The following is a 23,074-nucleotide window of genomic DNA, read 5'->3' on the forward strand; positions in this document are numbered from 1 at the left end:
CACTCAAAAGCACAACTCGTCCCACAGAACGCAAGCCCCCATATGGAGATGTGGGCTGAAAAATTCAAAAAAGTCATCGGTCATGGAAGAAGGGAAGGAAAAAACTAAAGCAAAAAGTTGAAAAAATTCTGGTCCTCAAGGGGTTAATGGATTAAAGATGCCATATGTTCCCCACGATAATATTGGGTGATTTTAATAGTATAACACATTAAATAGATCGCAGGAGTCAGGGGGAACATTGAGGGATCAGATGCCTTTTGGGAGACTGTTGGATGAGGTTGAGCTGGTGGATCAATGGTGACGAGATAATCCACAAACAAGATTGTACTCATGCATGTCCCTCTCATGGCTCGATGTCCAGGATTGATATGATACTGGGTAACCCACAAGCAGTCTGGCTGCCCAGAGGAGTGGAGTACCAACTTGGCGCCTTGTCAGATAACTCCCCTGTTATGGTGACGTTTAATTGGGAAAATGGCGGGAGAGGGGAACGGGCACCATGGTCATTTAATACATTCTGGTTACCTATTATTCAGGCAGATGCTAGGATCCCTGACTTACTTAAAAAAAAATTTGCTGTTAATGAGGGCAAAGCCCCCAGGAAAATAAATGAATCAGCGCGCTGGTAACTAACGTACACATTGGGTTTCTAAGGGATGCACGTCCCTTGGATACCCGATGTGTATGTCAGTTACCAGCTGATCGCTGGTCTCCCGCCTGTCACACGCAGCGATGCATGCTTGCCGGCGGGAGACCAGCGATGGAAGAAATGTCCAGAGGTTTCCAAGAGCGATCAGCGATACCGGCAGGGGGGCCGGTCGCTGATCGCTGTCACACACATTCGGTTGGAGGTTTTACTTAGACCTAAAGAACTGGGGGGCTTAGCGGTTCCTGATCCGTTTCTGTATTATCTTGCAGCTCAGTTGCAGCATTTTAGAGGATGGGGGAGGAGGATTCCATCGTGCGAAGTTCCTCGGGGCGTATGCTCACATGCATGGTTGGAAATGACTTGCTGGTGCAGGCGCTGTACTCGGGGCGGTTCCGTCAGGTTCGAGCTATCAATAGTAAGACAATGAAGTGCATGGATAAGGTATGGAATATGGCCAAAGAAATATTGGGTATACAGGGAGCCACGGGGCATGCCTTGATCTGGAGAAACTTGACGTGCAGAGCTAAATAAACTAGAGGGCTTTGAGCTATGGGAGAGGAGAGGGCGTAAACTAATATCTCAACTTTATTCGGAACGGGAGCTTAGATCTTTTAAGGACCTCAGACGTTTTTCATTACTAACGTAAGAGTTTTCCAATATCTGCAGCTGCAACATGCCTGTGAAACACCACGGCGACTCACCCCACTAGGTAGACCAGTTAGAACTCCGCTGTTAGAGTGGTGATGGGAGGAGGATCAAGAGATATTATATCCATGATATATGCAGCAATGTTGGAAAAGAGTGGCAAGCTTGGAGACACTGAAGAATAAGTGGCAAGTTGATGTAGGTGATTTAACAGATGATGAATGGGAGGATGCATTGCGAGAAGTCACGAAAGTCTCGGTTAGCGAGGCTCAGAGAGTGTCACATCTTTTTTTGCTTCACCGAGTATATCGAACTCCTGTACAGTTGTTGAAAATGGGCTTTGCTAGAGAGGCTGATTGTTGGAAATGTGGAATTCCCAAAGCGGATCTGATACACATGACCTGGAACTGTCCCAGGTTACGTAGGTTTTGGGGGGATGTGACTGATCTACTTAATACTGTCTATCAATGTCAAATGGTACTAGACCCCAAAATGGCCCTTTTGGGTCGGGTGGAGACTTTGCTGCTTTCGGAGGGACATCAGCTGGCAGTCTCACGAATACTATATCAAGCTCGTAAGAGAGTGGTGGCTTACTGGAGGGGATCTTCTGTACCTACAATCATGGAAGTTACTGATGCAGTTAATAATAATATAGATATGGAGAAATATGTGTATCAAAAGAGATGAACAATTAAGAAGTGGGGAAGATATGTGGGCGCCCTGGTTGGACACTTCCGGGTTGGCACCTTCTAAATTAACGTGGATGAGAGGGCTGAGGAGGTTATAGCCGGAAATCTGTAGCTGTGAGGGACCAAATGCATCGGGAGAAAAGAGTTTTTTGTTGGGTAAGGGTGGGGGGTGAGATGGGAGGGAATTTTATGGGGCTCTAATGTGTTTATGTAATACATTGTTTGGGAATTATCCTGTATGTGATTACGTGTTTTTTAAATTTTTGAAAATGTTCAATAAAAAATTACCTGATTAAAAAAAAAAAACATGCCAGTCCAGTTTAACCCTTTCCTGAAAAAGTATGTTGTATCCAGGTCCTCATGCTTGGGGGGGGGGGGGGGGAACCTCAGCAGTAGAGCTCCCTCCACAGATGGCAGATAATTGCTTTCTTACAGTAGTGTTTAAAATAGCAGTGTGTTCAAAAACATGAGTTGATCACAAAATCTTTATACCAGTTTATTATTTCCAGCACTGGGAACATTGCACACTGTTTTCTAATTCAAAACATGAAGAGAAATGTTATATATTTTTTAATTACTTTACAGAAAATAAAAAAAATTAACATTGGGCTGTTCTAAAAAAAAATAGCCGTGTCTGCATTTGTCTTTATAAACTCACAATATATACTTTATTTTTTTATAATAATTTAGCATTCCTGTGAATCACCTAATAATTAGTTGTGTACCCACAGTTTTTTAGAACTTCTTCACATATCTGCTGCATAGAATCAACCAACTTCTGGCCCCTGTCAGCTGTTATTCCAGCCAAAGATGCTTGGATCACATCCCACAATTTTTTGGCAATTGTTAGCTTTGCCTCAGAAACGGCATTTCTTATGTCACCCCACAAGTGTTCTATTGGATTAAGGTCTGGGGATTGGGCTGGACACTCTGTAACCGCAATTTTGTCAGACTGGAACCAAGATTTTGCTTGTTTAATCCTCTTTCACACTTCAGTCTTTTGGCGTTAGTCAAAATCCACCCTTTTTTTTTTTGCGGAATCCGTTTTTTTCCCCCCATAGACTTGCATTAGTGGCTTATTGCGACGGATGGTCGTCCATTGGATCCGCCATTTGACGGATCCGTCAGAATTGTGGTGTCCGCTGTCTTGATACAACAGACCTAGGAACGTTTTTTGTCTGCGTTGAAAAGGCAGACGGTGATGGATACGTCGCCGTCCGTCCTCTGCTAGAATGGACGTCTATGGGCCACATGACGGAATCCAGTGACGGATTCCGTTTTTTTCATCTGAGCATGCCCGGAAGAATTTCCTTTCATAGAATTTAACCCCAAAAGCCGTTCTGGCACAAGAAAAAAAATCTCTCTCGATCCGGTGCATCAGTTGTTTGCAATCTGCAACGGATCCGTTTTTTTCACACTTTAACGGATTTTGACTGACGTCAAAAGACTGAAGTGTGAAAAGAGGCATTACTGGTGTGTTTTATGGTCGTTGTCTTGTTGACACACCCATTTCAAAGGCATAACCACTTCATTGTAAGGCAACATGACCTCTTCAAGTATTTTAATATATTTAAACTGGTCCATGATCCCTGGTATACAGTAAAATAGGTCTGGCACCATAGTAAGAGATACATGCCCATATCATGATGCTTGCACCACCATGCCTCACTGTCTTCAGAGTGTACTGTGGCTTGAATACAGAGTTTGGGGGTCGTCTGACGAACTGTCTGCGGACCTCGGACCCAAAAAGAACAATTTTACTTTCATCAGTCCACAAAATGTTTCTCTATTTCTCTTTAAACCAGTTGATGTGATCTTTGGCACATTGTATCCTCTTCAGTACTTGAGGGTTTTTTTAACAGTGGGACTTTGCAGGGACTTCTTGCTAAGAGATTAGCGTCACACAGGCGTCTTCTAACTATCGCACTACTCGCTGGTAACTTGAGACCGTCTGTAATCATCCTGGAGCTGATCATTGGCTGAGCCGTTGCCATTCTGGCTATTCTTCCATCCATTCGAATGGTAGTCTTCCGTTTTCTTCCACGTCTTCCTGGTATGGCTTTCCATTTTAAAGCAATGGAGATCATTTTAGCTGAACAGCTGATCATTATCTGCACTTTATAAGTTTTACCCTCTCCAGTCAACTTTTTAATCAAAGCCTCTGTTCTTCTGAACAAAGTCTTGAACGACTCATATTTCTCAGGCTGTCAAACAGAAATGCAAGTACAACATGTCCTGGCTTCACCCTTAAGTAATGGCCACCTGATTCACACCTGTTTCTTCACAGAATGATTGACCTCACTAACTGAACCCCACACTGCTATTATTTTGAACACCCCCCCTTTCAATTAATTACTCTAATACACAAATCTACTGCACCAACTGGTAAATTGTTTGACATGTGGTAATATAATTTATACCAAAAACAGTGATTAATCTGGTTAGTCATATTGGACTGCTATTATTTTGAACACTACTGTAAATAGCTAGCAGTTTTCTGTAGCTGGCACAGAGATACGGATGCGGCTGTCAACCATTTACATGCTGCCGTCGTTTTTTGACAGTGGCTTTTAAATGGTATGCGGACTGTGACACCACCCCCCCCCCCCGACATCAACTTTTATTGGCCCCCGAGATGCCATTGTCCTGATGGATAACTATGACAGCCGGGGGTCTGCTGCTGAAGACCCCCACCACTGTCCTCTGTTTTCCAGCATTATTGCAGTATATAGCATAAGCGAGTAAACTTTCATAGGTTCAAGCCTACAAAAGGGGACAAAATTATGTAAAAAAAAATTGATTCAAGCCACTTATTTTCCCCCTGTTCAAAAATAGAGGAAAAAGCTTAATATATTTTATATTGTCCGGTTCATAAAAGTTTGATCTGTTAAAATATGCATTTAATTAACCAAATCTGTAAACTGCAAAAATCTGTATGCTTTGTCCGCTCACCTTTGGAAAAAATACAATAAGCAATGAAAGCATATGTACAATGAAAAGGTCAGCTCACTAAGCATAAAAACAAAACAAGCCCTTACTCAACTGCATCAGCAGAAAAAATAAAAATGTTACCCATCTCAGAAAACGCTGAAAGAAAGTAGGATTTATTTTTTTGTATTTACAATATTCTGAATTTCTTTCATCACTTATGTAGAAAAAACAATGCATGCGTGTCCAGGATAGTCCAACTACGGCAATACCAATTATATTTCGAGGTGTTTTTATATTGCTCAATGAACGCCACAAGCCCAAAAAGCAATGGAGGAATTCCTTTTATTTTTCCCCATTTCATCACACTTTCAATTTTTTTTCCTGTGTTTCTGTACATTGTGTGGTAAAATGAGTGATGCCATTCAAAACTACAACTCGTCCCTCCAAAAAACAAGCTCTAGCGTGTCTGTCGATGCAGAAATAAAAAAGTTATTGTTCTTGAAAGAAGGCAAAGAAAAAAACAAAGTGCAAAAAATGGGGTTATGGTCTGTTAAGTATTGCTGATACGCTGTACTTTGTTTTTTAAATAAAATGTTTTAAAATTTTACCATCAGAAATAAGCAAAACAATCACAATTTGGCTTACAAATCAGAGGATCAGAAAGAATGAAGAGATATGCTGCACTTTCGATTTTTGGGGACACAACTTATTTTTTTAAAGAAATTTCATTATAGAAGATTTAGCTTTTTTGGTGTAAAAAAAAAAAAAATGATGATCATAATCTTTAATGTCGACTTGATGGTGGCCAAAGCTGTGTTAATTAGTTGGAGTTGTACTTTGTTTCCTGGCTGTATTGCGCATTATTACATGGGGATGGAGCTCTCCAATCCAGGCAGAAGACCCATACGTACATCAACAAGTTTTGAAGCTGGTTCTGTATCAGAAAGCAAGCCGGTCTGAAAATTGAGAATTAACTAGTTTTATTAAGTGTATCTGGATCTCTTTTTCTTTCTAAGATATCGTTTACACATCTGTAATGGGAGACAATCCAAAAATCATTTAATGTGTCAGTGTGAATGTAAGCTGCTGATGGAGAAATAGAAATAAAAACTACCTGCTTCTTTTGGATGTATGATTGACAGGACATATAAATTTCAAAATGTAGAAACATTTTTAATAATGTTTAGTACTGATGATCAAATAGTCACGGGTCTATGATCTGCAGTGTTTTGATGTGCACTTTAGATATTTTACCATACCATCAGTTTAAATCCTCCAGATTCAACATGATATACGTTACCTGGGTTTAATAGAGATATCAATATATATACATATATAGACTATTGTGTAATGGTTAAATTAAAACTGGACATGCCATCACAGCCTCCCCAACAAGGCTTTGTACCTTTATACATAAGGCAGTTAAAGGGAACCTAACATTTGATACATATTACCCGATCCATGGGCAGCATGTATCAGGCTGTATGATTCTAGCCATGAATGTTTCACTCTGAAACACTGCAGCATTTCAGAGAAAAACATACCGTACTTTAGAAACTGTGGGAGAGGCGGATCCCGGTCCACGTGCACGCAGGACCGGGACCTGTCACTCGGACTAGTCTCCCATGTGGCTCAGTCCCAGACACTTTATAAGTGTATTTTTTGCTAAAATGTTGCAGCGTTTCAGGGTTAATCATACCTGAGATAATACAGCCAGTGTCTGATACATACTGCCCTTGAATAGTCTAACTAAGCGCACATTTTTAATATGTATTAGACACCCTTATTTTATTTAAAAGATTATTTTTAGGTAGATGTGTCTTTTAATACAGTAGATCTTCTTTAAATGTATAAATTTGTGTAATCAATAGAAAGGACTGGTATTTGACTTATTACTTCTAAAAACCATACTAAGGACCGGGGGCACTCGTTATGGGTGGAAGAATGGCGATTCTGGCAGCTAAATAGGAAATGGTTCTTTATAGTTAGAGCAGTCACACTGTGGAATATACCCGAACACAAGAGGTAGTAATGGCAGACACTATAACAGCTTTTAAAAAAATGCCTGGACTATTTCTTCAATACACATAACATTGTGGGTTTTAGCTAATTTAGTGGCAAAATTTATAATTGGTGAAGAAAGGTTGAAATTGATGAACCTAGGTCTCTTTTTTTTCAAGCGATGTAACACTTGTGAGACAACCTCACAAAACTGCATTGAAAAGTGGCCTGTGGGATTGGCCTTCTTTACTAACAGAAAAAAAGTGTTTCTCATGCATAATAGTTGTATCAAAGCGAGACTTTGGAGAGCCTACACTAGTTTGTTTATGAACTGAAAGGGGTTGTCCACTTCCAGAACAACCCCTTCTTGATCAAATTTTTTGGCCTCGATAAAATAATAAAGCTTCTATTTGCCTCTCATGCTGCTGCTGCTCACGCGGTGTCTGCAATCACTGTCCCTGGGGCTCTCATGCAGTGTTGTGACGCCGGCGCCCAATTAGGGCTGGCGTCACTGTCTCCGCCTTCGGACGAATCTGAAATGAAGAGGAAGTCCGGGATGCCGCCAGACTTCATGTTTTGGTTTGTCCAAAGGCGGAGACAGTGACGCCAGCTCTAATTGGGCACTGGTGTCACAACAACAGCACGGGAGTCCGGGAAGAACTAGGGCCGACGCCTGCACAGGAAGTGAGTATAAGGTTTATTATTTGATCAGGGCTAAATGAGGTATGAGAAGTTGTCCAAGTAGTGAACAACTTCTTTATGAGCCAGTCAGCTTAACCCTGTAATAACAGACAATACATCTTTTAACAGTCCTGAGATGTAAGAGAATAGCATCCCCATACATGTAACAATCCAGCAGCTGTCGGCTGTACACTATAGCTGACAACTTGCTGCATTAGCCACGATCAGTGCTTGCACCGTCCAAATCTGTTTAACCCCTTAGATGCTGCTGAGAATAGTGACTACATCTTTATAAATGGTTAACAGTGTGAGGGCTTCCTCTTTATCCCCAATGGTGCTTTCAGATCATGATTGTGTAGTCTTGATGTTTGCCATGGCAATTCATGACTAAATAGTGGCTTTAGAGTCTGACTGCTATAGTAACATGTTCAGACGTTAGTGACATTTAGGTCGTAAAAATACATTTTTTCATTCCTGTTATGTCACTTTGCTTTAATTACTGAAAAGCACCTGAAGGGTTAATAAACTACCTGACAGCAGTTTCCAATATGTCAAGGAGTGCTGTTTTAAAATGGTTTCACATTTGGGGGTTTCCAATGTATAGGACCCCCAAAGTCACTTCAAACCTGGATAGGTCCTTAAAAAAAATATTTTGTAAATTTCCTTGGAAAAAGGAAAAATTACTGCTACATTTTTAAACCTCCTAAAATGCTAACAAAAAAAACATTTTACAAATGGTGCTGATGTAAGGTAGACATGTGGTAAATGTTATTAAGGTTTTTGTGTGGTGTGACTATCTGGATTAGGCTGGAGTCACACACAACGTAGAAAAATGCGGACCGTATTGTACGGCCGTAATACGCATAAATGGTCCCTCAATAGTGCTCCGTATGTCATCCGTTGTCAGGGTGTGGCCGCGTATTTTTCTCATGTAATCATCTGCATGTGATCCGTATAACGTTTTGTTCTCGCAGGCTTGCAAAATGGACATATAATGGAGCCCAATGACAGGTTTTCAAATCCAAACGAAAGAATAGATCTAGACACATAGAATACATACACGCGCACACACACACACACATATACATACATATATATATATATATATATATATATATATATAATAATTTATATTTCACAGAGTTCTTCACAGCAGAATAGCCGCTAATTCAATTGCCGGCTTCTGTCAAATCATTCCGCAACCCGACATGACACATGGTTTACATACAGTAAACCATTTAATTTCATGTTTTTTTGTATATGTCCCTGACTAATAATTAGTTGAGGGTTTGTGTGCAAAATTTGGGAGGTGTAGGTGTTAATTTAATGGGTTAATTCGTTGTCAAAAAATGCATGGGTTCCCGCTGTAATTTGTCAACCAGAGAGGTAAAGCAGGTGAGTGAGGGCAGATTTTAATAGCCATGAGAGGGACCATTGTTTTTGCCCCCCGGCTACAAAAATCTGCCCCCAGACACCCCAGACATGGTGCATCTACAGTTGTGGCCAAAAGTATTGACACCCCTGCAATTCTGTCAGATAATACTCAGTTTCTTCCTGAAAATGATTGCAAACACAAATTCTTTGGTATTATCTTCATTTAATTTGTCTTAAATGAAAAAACACAAAAAGAATTGTCCTAAAGCAAAATTGTATATATTTCCACACCAAACATAAAAAAGAGGGTGGACAAAAGTACTGGCACTGTTCGAAAAATCATGTGATGCTTCTCTAATTTGTGTAATTAACAGCACCTGTAACTTACCTGTGCACCTAACAGGTGTTGGCAATAACTAAATCACACTTGCAGTTAGTTGACATGGATTAAAGTTGACTCAACCTCTGTCCTGTGTCCTTGTGTGTACCACATTGAGCATGGAGAAAAGAAAGAAGACCAAAGAACTGTCTGAGGACTTGAGAAACCAAATTGTGAGGAAGCATGAGCAATCTCAAGGCTACAAGTCCATCTCCAAAGACCAAAATGTTCCTGTATCTACCAAGCACAGTGTCATCAAGAAGTTTAAAGCCCATGGCACTGTGGCTAACCTCCCTAGATGTGGACGGAAAAGAAAAATTGACAAGAGATTTCAACGCAAGATTGTGCGGATGTTGGATAAAGAACCTCGACTAACATCCAAACAAGTTCAAGCTGCCCTGCAGTCCGAGGGTACAACAGTGTCAACCCGTACTATCCGTCGGCGTCTGAATAAAAAGGGACTGTATGGTAGGAGACCCAGGAATACCCCACTTCTTACCCCGAGACATAAAAAAGCCAGGCTGGAGTTTGCCAAAACTTACCTGAAAAAGCCTAAAACGTTTTGCAAGAATGTTCTCTGGTCAGATGAGAAAAAAGTAGAGCTTTTTGGGCAAAGGCATCAACATAGAGTTTACAGGAGAAAAAGCGGCATTCAAAGAAAAGAACACTGTCCCTACAGTCAAACATGGCGGAGGTTCCCTGATGTTTTGGGGTTGCTTTGCCGCCTCTGGCACTGGACTGCTTGACCGTGTGCATGTCATTATGAAGTCTGAAGACTACCAACAAATTTTGCAGCATAATGTAGGGCCCAGTGTGAGAAAGCTGGGTCTCCCTCAGAGGTCATAGGTCTTCCAGCAGGACAATGACCCAAAACACTTCAAAAAGCACTAGAAAATGGTTTGAGAGAAAGCACTGGAGACTTCTAAGGTGGCCAGCAATGAGTCCAGACCTGAATCCCATAGAACACCTGTGGAGAGATCTAAAAATGGCAGTTTGGAGAAGGCACCCTTCAAATATCAGGGACCTGGAGCAGTTTGCCAAAGAAGAATGGTATAAAATTCCAGCAGAGCATTGTAAGAAACTCATTGATGGTTACCGGAAGCGGTTGGTCGCAGTTATTTTGGCTAAAGGTTGTGCAACCAAGTATTAGGCTGAGGGTGCCAATACTTTTGTCTGGCCCATTTTTGGAGTTTTGTGTGAAATGATCAATATTTTGCTTTTTGCTTCATTCTCTTTTGTGTTTTTTAATTTAAGAAAAATTAAATGAAGATAATAATACCAAAGAATTTGTGTTTGCAATCATTTTCAGAAAGAAACTGAGTATTATCTGACAGAATTGCAGGGTTGTCAATACTTTTGGCCACAGCTGTATAAGATGTGCCAATTCTGGCACTTATCCTCTCTATTTCCATTGCCCTGTAGCGGTGGCAAATGGATTAATATAACAAAGCCTTAATGTCACCATTCGATTGTAAGGTGACATTAAGCCTATTAATAATGCAGAGGTGTCAATAAGACACCGATCCATTATTAACCCTATACTAAGAAAGGGTTAAAAACCACACAGATCTTAATTAAAAAGTCTTTTAATGAAATAAATACACCAAGTTTTTGACAAATTTTTATTAGTCTGGTAATCCAAAATAAAACCATGACCTGCAACAAAAATAACATAAAAAAGCAACAATCTTCTTACCTCTCCGCCATTCAATCAAGTCCCACGCTGCAATCCATCAGAAGGGGTTAAATAGTTTACAATGAGGACCGGTGCTAATTCGACCAGCCTCCCTGTAATCTACTACAAAATGAATTGATTCAGCTCTGCAAAGCCTCAATGGCTGCCTGCAGATGAACTAATTACCGTGGGAAAATTTCTGACTTTTTTCCCACGCTCATTAGTTCATTCACAGATCAGCCGGGGACTCCTGCTGACGTCACTGAGGCTACGGGGAGTCCCCGGCTGATCTGTGAATGAACTAATGACCGTGGGAAAAAAGTCATATGTGTGTGTGTGTATTCTATGTGTCTAGATCTATTCTTTCGTTTCTTTATTAAACCTGTCAGTGTGATTTTACTGTATAGCGCACTGAATTGCCGGCTTTTCTAAAAGACACCGAGTGCGTATTTCTCGCATGTCACACGTGTGGTCTGTGTGTAATGCGTATTTCCTTAGACTTGCATTGGTGTACTACGGCCGTAGTAAGCTGACAATCGCAGCATGCTGCGATTGGCACGGGCCGTAAAATATACGCAAGAAATATACGACTGATGGGAGCTGCCTCATAGAGAATCATTGGTCCGTGTGTAATGCGTTTTTTTAACGCCTCTCACTCGTCCGTATTCCTCTCTAGTGTGACGCCGGCCTTAAAGTGATAATCTTTCAAAATTTGAAAATTGCAATTTTTTTATAGTTTTGTCAAATTTCTGATAATTTTTAAAAATAAACACAACACATATTGACCTAAATTTACCATTATCATAAAGTACAATGTGTCACGAAAAAACAGTCTCAAAATCACTGGGATATGTTGAAGCGTTCCAGAGTTATCACCACTTAAAGTGACACTAGTCAGATTTCAAAAATTTGGCCACGTCACTAAGGGTATGTGCACACACTGCAGATTCACCTGCGGGTTTTTTCCCGCGGAACCGCAGGTAAAACCGCAGGTAAAGTGACCTGCGGTTTTGCTGCGGTTTCGCCTGCGGTTTCACACCTCTACTATGTTAAAGGTGTGAAACCGCAGCAGAATCCGCAGAAACAATTGACATGCTGCGGGAAAAAAAACGCAGCTTTTCCGCAGGTAAAAAACCGCAGCGTGAGCACTGCGGTTTTGAAAACCCATAGGCTAACATGGTAAAGTACCATGTCTGCGGAACTGCTGCAGTTCTGCAGGGCCAAAACCGCAGCGTGTGCACATGGCCTAAGGGGTTAATATATGCTATTTACCAATATATTTCAGTGTAATCTTAACCCCTTAATGGCAGGAGCTTCTTTAGTTTTTCGCTCCCCTTTCCAGAGCAATAACTTTTTAATTTTTCCGTCAATATGGCCATATGAGGGGTTATTTTTGAGGGACGAGTTGTACTTTTGAACGACACCATTGGTTTTACAATGTAGTGTATTCGAAAACGGGAAAAAAAAATCCAAGTGTGGTGAAATTGCAAAAAAAAAGTGCAATCCCACACTTGTTTTTTGTTTTGCTTTTTTTCTGTCATCTTTGGAGTTTCAGGCCTACGTACTTCCCTTGGACTGGCGGGCTGCAAACTAGGTTCACTAAATGATAAAACTGATCTGCCATTATGATTCCCCAGGTCATTACGAGGTCATAGACGCCAAACATGTCTAGGTTCTCTTTTATCTAAGTGGTGAAAAAAAATTCCAAAGTTTGCTTTAAAAAAAAAAAAAAAGTGCAATTTTCCAAGACCCGTAGCGTCTCCATTTTTCATGATCTGGGGTTGGGTGAGGGCTTATTTTTTGGGTGCCGAGCTGACGTTTTTAATGATACCACTTTTGTGCAGATACAATATTTTGATTGCCCGTTATTGCATTTTAATGAAATGTTGCAGCAACCAAAAAAAAGTGATTCTGGAGTTTTGATTTTGTTTTTTCTCTCTACGCCATTTAGCGATCAGGTTAATCCTTTTTTTTTATTGATAGATCGGGCAATTCTGAACGCGGCGATACCAAATATTTGTAGGTTTGGTTTTATCATTGTTTTACTTTGATTGGGGCGAAAGGGGGGTGATTTTAAAGTTTTATGTTTTTTTTTAATTTTTAAACACTTTTTTTTTTTTTTGTTTACTTTTGGCATGCTTCAATAGCCTCCATGGGAGACTAGAAGCATCCATTACTTGATCAGCTCTGCTACATATAGGTGATGCTCAGATAGCCTATATGTAGCAGAAATACAGCATTGCAATGAGCGCCGACCACAGAGTGGCGCTCAGCAATCTGCTAGCAACAACCATTGTCCTTGCAACGCATCGCTGACCCCCGATCACGTGACGGGGTCGGCGATGCGTTCATTTTCGGCCGGGCGCCGAAAGTACTAATTAAATGCCCGCTGTCAGTGTTTGACAGTGGGATTTAACTAGTTAGTAGGCTCGGGTGGATCACAATTCCGCCCGCTCCTATTGCGGGCACATGTCAGCTGTTTATAGCAGCTGACATGTTGCGGCTTTGAGGTGGGTGCACCGCCGGAGCCCACCTCAAAGCAGGGGATTTTGACCGCTGACGTACTATCCCGTCAGTGGTCAGTAAGGGGTTAAAGAGCACCTGTCACCTCGATAAGTGCTATTTACCTACAGTTATAGAGGAAATCTGGTAAAGCTATGTTCACACTAGGCGGTTTTTCAGCTTTTTTTAATGCAAATTTTCAGCTTCGTTTTACAGTACCTGCAAAGTCTGAGATTTCAGAAATCTGATGCACACACCTAGTTTTTTTTGTCATCAGTATTTTGTGCTTTTCATGTTTTTTTTTGCACAATAGAGCATGTAGCTTCTTTCAGTGTTTTTCTTCCATTAAATGAAATGGATGGTGAAAAAACACTAAAAATGTTCACCTAAAACACAGTTTTCAGATTATACAGTGATTTTTGTGCCAATTTTAGTAGAATAATTTTTTTTTGCACTAAACTTTATCAGCATGCACAAAAGACAAATGTAGCATGACAGAAATGCAAGAAAAAAACGAGCAAAACCTGCTTTTTTCGGCATCTTCTTTCCTGCCAAGAGATAAGATTTTGCTGCTGAAAAAAACACCTTTCCATAATAGTGTTTAAACATGATGTATTCAGCTTACAGGAACACTGGCTACAGGGAGAAAAATTAAAGTTTTTTCGCCCAGAATCCGCTGGCTTCCAGACATCAGGGCAGTGCAGGGAGAAGCTAGTCAGGACTTGTTTCACAATTAGTGCGGCTCTTATCATACCCCGGCACTTTCACAGCTTGCTCTACAAAGAGGCACTACAGAGGGAGGCTGTCAAGCAAAGTGTCGGGGAGTGATTACAGCTACAGTGACTATAACCACCTCTGTGACTGGACGTTAGCGCTACAGGGCAAATACTCATTTTCTCCCTGTAGCCTTTGCTCCAATAAGCCAGATTACTCCTATATCTGCAGGTAAATGGCACCTCCGGATGTGACAGGTTCCCTTTTAATATTTCTTGTACTACGACTGATTTTACTCACTTATATAGCGCCGTTAATTTCAAAGACGACATCATCGCTGTCCTCATCAGTGCGCCCAATCTATATTCCCTATCAGTATGTCTTTTGGAGTGTGGGAGAACCCGGAGGAAACCCACGCAAGCATGGGAAGAACAGATGTTGAAGATGTTGTCCTTGGTGGGATTTGAACACGACTCCAGAGCTGCAAAGCAACAGTGCTAACCACTGAGACACTGTGCTGCCCATAAGTTTTTTTTTGGTTTTTTTTTGTTTTGTTTTTTAAGGCTCCAATACCCAATCACAGGACACCTGACCAAAATTAGCAGAGCCCTACAAACTTACCAGACTGTTTAGGTCAAGAGACTCATGGTAAGGCCTGCAATGGTGGCCAAATAAATATTCACTTAATGCTACTATATGGTCTTGTAAATATAACTTCAGGTTATTGTTTGTTGAAGTTTAGGGTGCCCACCACTATTTTCCTATATAGGTTAACTGTGCTGTATAACACATTAGTAGTATAGATGCGTGTCTTATGACCAAAGTCTGCCTATCGTGTGCTTCTTAATGAATTGGGAGCCTCTGACAAGTGTTGTGTGCCCCGTCTCAAATCTTACTCCAGTCCTTGACTGGAGTAGGATTTCTGATGTATCGCATGCTGCTGTTTGTTATGAAATAGTCTCGCTGTGGTGTCACAGTCCTCTGTCCCGCTAGCGTGAAAACCTCTGAAGTCGCTACATTTTTGTGCAGCTCTGTTGTGTAAAAAGGTAACGACTTTACACAACAAAGCTTTTGATACGATGCCACACAAAAGGTTGATACATAAAATGAGAACAATGGGGATAGGGGAAAATATGTGTAGGTGGGTTAAGAGCTGGCTCAGGGATAGGAAACAAAGGGTGGTTATTAATGGAGCTCACTCGGACTGGGTCACGGTTAGCAGTGGGGTACCACAGGGGCCAGTTTTGGGCCCGCTTCTTTTTAACATATTTATTAATGACCTTGAAGGGGGCATAGAGAGTAGAATTTCAATATTTGCAGATGACACTAAACTCTGCAGGATAATCAATACAGAGGAGGACAATTTTATATTACAGGAGGATTTATGTAAACTAGAAGCTTGGGCTGATAAATGGCAAATGAGCTTTAATGGGGATAAATGTAAGGTCATGCACTTGGGTAGAACGAACAAGATGTATAATTATGTGCTTAATTGTAAAACACTGGGCAGAACTGTCACTGAAAAAGACCTGGGTGTATGGGTGGACAACAAACTCACATTTAGTGGCCAGTGTCAGGCAGCTGCTGCAAAGGCAAATAAAATAATGGGATGCATTAAAAGAGGCATAGATGCTCATGAGGAGAACATAATTTTACCTCTATATAAGTCACTAGTGCGGCCACACTTAGAATACTGCATACAGCTCTGGTCTCCGGTGTATAAGAAAGACATAGCTGAACTGGAGCGGGTGCAGAGAAGAGCGACTAAGGTTATTAGGGAACTGGGGGGGTCTGCAATACCAAGACAGGTTATTACACTTGGGGTTATTTAGTTTGGAGAATCGAAGGCTTAGGGGTGATCTTATTACAATGTATAAATATATGCGGGGACAGTACAAAGACCTTTCTAATGATCTTTTTACTCTTAGAACTGTGACCGGGACAAGGGGGCATCCTCTACGCCTGGAGGAAAGAAGGTTTAAGCATACTCACAGACGCGGATTCTTTACTGTAAGAGCAGTGAGACTATGGAACTCTCTGCCATGTGATGTTGTAATGAGTGATTCCCTACTAAAATTTAAGAAGGGACTGGATGCCTTTCTTGAAAAGTATAATATTACAGGGTATATACACTAGTTTCCTTACTATTGCGTTGATCCAGGGAGCTAGTCTGATTGCCGTATGTGGAGTCGGGAAGGAATTTTTTTCCCCAATATGAAGCTTACTGTTTGCCATATGGGTTTTTTTTTTTGCCTTCCTCTGGATCAACATGTTAGGGCAAGTTAGGATAGGATATGGGTTGAACTAGATGGACTTAAAGTCTCCCTTCAACCTTAATAACTATGTTACTATGTTACTGTGACTTTTCAAAGCATTTTACTCCAGAATTCTGGCTTAACTGTTTTGATGAATCAGGGCCAAAGTGTCTCATGTTAGGTCGTGCTCCTTTTCAGAGAAGGCACAGGTGTCCTAAAAAGCACATGGGGCAAATCCCAAAGACACAAATTACAACAGGATTCAGGTGCATTTAGCTTGATAAATTTGTTCACATCTAGTTTATGTATTATGCCTTACGATATCTTTAAAACCATGACATTTAAGCCTGCCCCCCTCCCTTTCCCCACAAGGAAGCAATAAGAGAACAGATATGTCACCTGCCTGTTGCTAAGACTTTCCTCTTGATGCCTGTTTATTTCAGTTTCTCTCCTACGGATAATAAATTTGCCACCTGCTCTGATGACGGTACAGTCAGAATTTGGGACTTTCTTCGGTGCCACGAAGAGAGAATTTTGCGAGGTATTTTTGTTCTCTATTTTTTTCTCCTTTCAGGATATTAGCTGTACATTGCAATTATTAGTTTCATATATTATGTATGATTAAGGAGCCTTAGCTTATATTTTAATATTAATTGTAGATTTTAGTCTCAGTTAAGGTACTGGTATAGGAAAGAATCTGGTATCATTCAGACATCTGTGAATCACATATATGTCCTATCCTTGATTTTCACTGATGGGATCATGTACCCATTAAAGTGTATGGTGCTATTCACATGCACTTTTTTTTCCTTCCCTCTTTTTGACATATAAGCCGTGTTTTTATTTGCAGGATGTGTTTTTAGTTTTGAATTACGTCATTCATTTTACCATATAATGTACAGAAAATTGGGTGAAAAATTCCAAGTGGACTGAATCAATAAAAAAACAATACACAATTCTGCCATTTTTGGGGTGTGCATTATGCAATTCAAATCGCTTGGCAATATGATCCTCCAGTTTTGATACAGTTACATTGATCCTAAGCTTGCATACTTTTATCAATATTTTAATGGTTTAAAAAATCTTCAGAACTTAAAAGGCAACGCAAAAGTTTTTTGTTTTTTTTTTTATACGGAGATCTGTTCCCTTTTTTGATCTTCTTTAGATGTCGCTGTGTAAGGGTTTGCTTTTTGTTCGTCGAGCTGACTTTTTTATTGATACCATTTTGTGGTACGTGACGCAATTTAATTGCCTTTTTAGTTCACTTTTTCTCAAGGGCCTTAGCATATCTTTAATATTAAATGCTTGGAGGATGAAGGGGTTGTCCACTACTCTGACAACCTCTTTTTAAATCCCTATGTTTTCCCCCAGAAAAATAACAATGCTTACGGTATACTCTACTCCTGTGCCGGCACTGTTCCAGTATTTTCTTCGCTGGCTGTCCCAGGGATTGTGTGACGTTGTCACGCAATCCCTGCAGCCAATCAGCGCTGGCTTCTCTCTCTCTTCTCCCACACTCTCATAAACCATTAAAGGTATAATGAAACAGATATAACAACAAAGTACAATACAGCAGCAGCAACAACAAATATTAAGGTTACTTAATGAAACTCACCCAATGCGTGTTTTGCCATGGCTTTGTGATGCCCCTGATGAAGCCAGGATGAAATCTTAACTAACAATTGTCCTATTCTGCTTTACTGTTGTTTGCCATACCTGATTCATTATACCTTTAATTGTTAATGGTAGTGCGCTTCTAAATGTTCTTTTTTCATGTTGTCCACGTGGTCACATATAATGCATCATTTTGTTATGCTATGATTATGTTTTTTTTGCTGTTTCTCTGTTACTTGTATTTAAATCTTGTGAACATAATCAAATTGATTGCTTTTTAATGTTCTGGTTTACAGCAGTTATGTAAATTGTTACTTTTTTTTAAGGGCATGGTGCTGATGTCAAGTGTGTTGACTGGCATCCAACCAAAGGACTTCTTGTCTCTGGAAGTAAAGACAGTCAGCAGCCAATCAAGTTTTGGGATCCCAAAAATGGTCAAAGTCTTGCAACGCTGTAAGTAAATAATGATATACCTACTTTAAATGATTTTTGCGCTCCCAGTTCTTATGCCAGATGCAGTATGATTCAAATTGCCACAGATGCCAAACTACTACCATCTCTGGGGCCTTTTCATCGATTCACCCTGTCCTTGTTAAACTGGAGCAGCGCTTGACCATTTCCAAAAGAGTCAGCTAGAAATTGGTCACAATGCAAATACTATTTTTTGAAAATGGTTAAAAGGTTTATACCCAGGTTTAAAGTTATTCCCTATCCACAAGATGGGTAGTAACTAGTGATGAGTGAGTATGCTCATTGCTCGGGTGATCTACGAGTATTTGGAAGTGCTCGGAGATTTAGTTTCTGTTGCCTACTTGACAGCCTGAATACATGTGGTAATTCCCTAACAAACAGGAAACCCCCACATGTATTCAGGCTGTCAAGTAGCCGTAAATTATGCAGCTGCTGTGACAGAAATTAAATCTCCGAGCACATCCAAATACTCGGAGACCACCCGAGCATGCTCAGCAAAACCCAAGCAACGAGCACACTCGCTCATCACTAGTAGTAACTAACCTGATTCCTAAGGATCAGACCACTAGGACTCCCACTGATCCCAAAAACTGGGCTCTGAAGATCTGTCTGTCGATTCCATGTAGAATGAACGGAGAGGAGGTGTGCATGCTTGACATCCTCTGTATTCAGACAGGGCTTTTTCAGAACCCATTCTTGAAATTGGTGGAAGTCTAAAAAAAAAATCTCACCCCGTAAGACTGAGAAATGTATCTCTTACTCTGTCGCCTCATTGGGGACACAGAACCATGGGTGTTATGCTGCTGTCCACTAGGAGTCGACACTATGCATAATCTGAAAAAGATTAACTATGGCTCCTCCTCTGCAGTATACACCCCTGGACGGCGTCAGCCTTCTCCAGTTTTTGCTTAGTGTCGCATAGGAGGCACACCTAAGATTTTTTTTTTCTACTCCGTTTTTTCGACGGGTTTACAGATGAAGAAAAGTGGGTCTCTTGTGAGACTCCCGGCATGGCTCCTTCCTCGGTCCCCTATTATGGGGTGACCGGTTGAAGTCAAGATGGTTATTCCCCATGCCGCTCCTTCCCCAGTCCCTCGGGTGCTGGTTCGAAGTCGAGAGCCCCTCTCCTTCCCCAGTTCCTTTTGGGTTCTGGGTCGAGGTTGAGGCGAGGATGAAGCCCCCTGATGGTGACAGCAGCACCCTGCCTAATCCCCCTCGGGGGGCATTAGGTTGAGACGCCTCAGGTAGGGTCTCTACAAGCAGCACTCTGCATCTCCCAGTAATGAGCCAGCATACTGCAGCTGCATCCAGGGACCCCAGCACAGCTGCGGGCTCCTGTTGGGGCCCGGGGGGAGTGCAGGCAGGCATGGCACATTAGAGACACACGGCTCCCTGCGCCCCTGTCTCTGCGGCAGCACCAGCTCTATAGTGCTTCAGGGGGACCCCTCACAGGGCCCCCCTTCCACTTATAATCCCACCGCTATCCTGCCTTTCAATCCGGGGGGGGGCCGGTTCACATCCGACCCCCTCCGGGACTTCCGCGCCGGCCTGGAGCCTTCCTGGGCATCAGGCACCTAATTTAGGCCACGGCTTCGGCCTAGCTGACGCCGCCGCCTCCTCTCCGCCCCTCGGCCCGCCCCCCGGATGACAAATATGACACACTGCAGTGTTATAGAGGGGGCGGATCGAAGCAGAAAGGGTGCGTTTCCACACAGCTCTGCGTGCTTTTTTTCAGCTCTCCGCCCCCTTCTTCTCCTTCCTCCTTTTCTCGGCGGCCATTTCTGCTGCAGGACAGAGAGCTCAGCAGGACTCCAGTCTCCGGGGGGACTGTGGATCTTCGGCGCTGGACCTAGGGGCAAACTGGTGGGGTAAGATCACAGCTGGGTTTTTTTACTCAGCTGTGAAGTCCATATTCCCCATAAGGCTCCCTTATAGGTTTCCTCTGCATAGCCAGCCCTTCTGCACTCTTGCACTATGCCGGGCTCAAGGTCCAAGAGAACCAGGCAGGATTGTTTTTATGCATTCTGCACGGCCTGCAAAACCAATCTACCCAGTGGCAGCACGTACCCGCACTGCCGGGCCTGTATTCAGAATACTGGGTCAGAACCCCAAGAAGCCCATACCAATGCCTCGGTGTCGGCTACCACGCCGGAATGGGCTACCCCAGATGTCACAATCTATGACGCAGTCTATAGATAACCTAACCTCCGCATTGCTTCAGGCTCTGCAGGGTCATACCTCGGCTATGAACGTTACCCAGCAAAGGGAGAGCGCGACTCAGGGACATGCTGTTCCTGATGCACCCAGACGCAAGCGGACCCGCAGGTCGCGTTCATCTGCGTCATCCCATAGCACACGGTAATCCCCCTCGAGGGAGAGACACCGTAGTTCCAGGTCACCAAGACCGTCCCCTACCAGGGACAGGCAACGCGGATCTCCACAGCGATCCCCGAGCACAGAAAACCTCCACCCCGGTTCACCCACCAGGGGACGCCTCAGCTATACACAAGATTCGGAAGGCATCTGTGACTCCGACTCAGACAACGAGACGGAGGGGTCCCTGATACCAATTCCCCCTAGCAATACAGCGCTAGTCGAGAACGTAATCTCTTCCATTCATCGGCTGCTGGATATTTCTGATCCGTCCCCAGAAGCGCCAGAACACAAGATTTCCTTTTGAAGGTGTTCTGAAACCGCCTAAGGTCTATCACCCAGAATTTAAGGCGATCCTTAACAAGCAGTTTTCACAGCCTGAGAAAAAATTCGCCAATCGCAAATATTTGGAGGCAAGGTATCCCTTCCCGCAGAAGGACACCAAGGAATGGACAGATCCACCCGAAGTGGACCCCCCAGTCTCTAGACTAGCAACATAGACCCTGCTCTCATTGCCGGATAGCTCATCCCTCAAGGACGCAGCAGACCGGCAGGTTGAACGCATGGCTCGTTCAATTTTTGAGGCTGCAGGGGCCTCCCTGGCTCCCGCGTTCGCTTCAGTTTGGGCTGCCAAGGCCATTCTGGCTTTGGCCAAAAAATTACAAGCCGGCCTCCAAGCATCAACCCCTGAGCTGTCGGACCAAGAGGTTCAAATAGCAGTTGTAGAAGATTACATGCTTCATGCAGCTCTGGATTCGGCAAGGGGTGTAGCGGGGATAGCATCCAACGCCATCACGATTCGGCGTATCCTCTGGCTGCGGGAATGGAAAGCGGACGTGGCCTCAAAGAAATCCCTCACGCACCTCCCGTACCTCAGTGGGCGGCTTTTCGGTGAAAAGTTGGACGCAATGATATCCAACGCCACCGGGGGTAAGAGTACCTTTCTCCCCCAACTAAAGCCTAAACGCACTTATAAAAGGCGTAACCAAACACGATTCCGATCCTTTCGGAATTCTTCGGGCTGGTCCGTATCGCGTCCAGCACAAAATCGTAACCGTTCCCCACGCAGGGACAACTCATGGCCGCCGCAAAGGCCGGACAAGACCTAGCAGTCAAAAGCAGGCCAGTCGAAGCCCAAAGGAGGGAAACCTCAGACTTTCTCCTCATCATGACTGACTAACTCCGGAAGACACCCCACCCGTAGGCGGACGACTTTTGCTCTTTCAGCAAGTCTGGCTGCCTATTACAGAAGACAGGTGGGTCAGGGAAATAGTGTCTTCCGGATACAAGATAGAGTTCACTTCCAACCCACCGAATCGGTTCTTCCTCTCTGTTCCCCCAAACCCGCCAGCCAAGGCTCGTGCCTTTCACCAAGCGGTTTCTTCCCTTCTCCAAGCAGGAGTCATAGTATCGGTTCCCGCGGCCGAGTGTTTCCGAGGGTTCTACTCCAATCTATTCGTAGTCCCCAAGAAAGGAGGCAGCGAACGGCCCATATTGGACCTAAAACAACTCATCAAATACGTACGGGTTCGTCATTTTCGCGTGGAGTCCCTTCGGTCCATCATTGCGTCCATGGAGCAGGGAGAGTATCTCGCCTGCATAGACATACAAGATGCATACCTGCATATACCGATTGCTCCGCCCATCAAAGATTTCTCAGGTTCGCAATCAACCAGGACCACTACAAGTTCGTGGCTCTCCCGTTCGGACTCGCCACGGCTCCAAGAACATTTACCAAGATCATGGCAGCCACCATGGACGTTCTACACTCCAGAGGCATAGTAGTCGTTCCATACCTGGACGATCTCCTCATCAAGGCGTCCACCTTCAAAGACTGCGAGATCAGCGTCTCAATCACAATCGACACTCTGAGTCGCCTGGGCTGGTTACTCAACCTACAAAAGTCATCGACTACCCCGAGTCAGTCTCTGACCTTCCTGGGGATGCTATTCGAAACCTCCAGGGGTCTGGTGCTCCTTCCCAAGGACAAGGCACTGTCTCTCCGCCTAGGAGTTTGCATCCTCCTTCGCAGCCCCCCCCCCCCGATCTCTCCGGTTTTCCATGAGAGTCCTCGGCAGGATGGCGGCAGCAATGGAAGCAGTCCCATTTGCCCAGTTTCAC

The 23,074-nt window shown here is 43.0% G+C and overlaps 1 protein-coding gene across 4 annotated transcripts in view; it reads left to right on the top strand.

Annotated features, from left to right (window-relative positions):
• Positions 1-23,074, top strand: part of WDR33 (WD repeat domain 33) — a 150,961-nt gene that overhangs the window by 95,803 nt on the left and 32,084 nt on the right. For all 4 annotated transcript variants that reach the window (XM_073581161.1, XM_073581162.1, XM_073581163.1 and 1 more), the window contains 2 exons: positions 16,939-17,036; positions 18,436-18,562. In XM_073581161.1, coding sequence (XP_073437262.1) covers positions 16,939-17,036; positions 18,436-18,562 — 225 coding nt within the window. The remainder of the gene's footprint in view (positions 1-16,938; positions 17,037-18,435; positions 18,563-23,074) is intronic.

Source organism: Dendrobates tinctorius, unplaced genomic scaffold, assembly GCF_039654945.1.
Source record: "Dendrobates tinctorius isolate UK_male_01 unplaced genomic scaffold, ASM3965494v1 ptg000069l, whole genome shotgun sequence".
Classification (NCBI taxonomy): domain Eukaryota; kingdom Metazoa; phylum Chordata; class Amphibia; order Anura; family Dendrobatidae; genus Dendrobates; species Dendrobates tinctorius.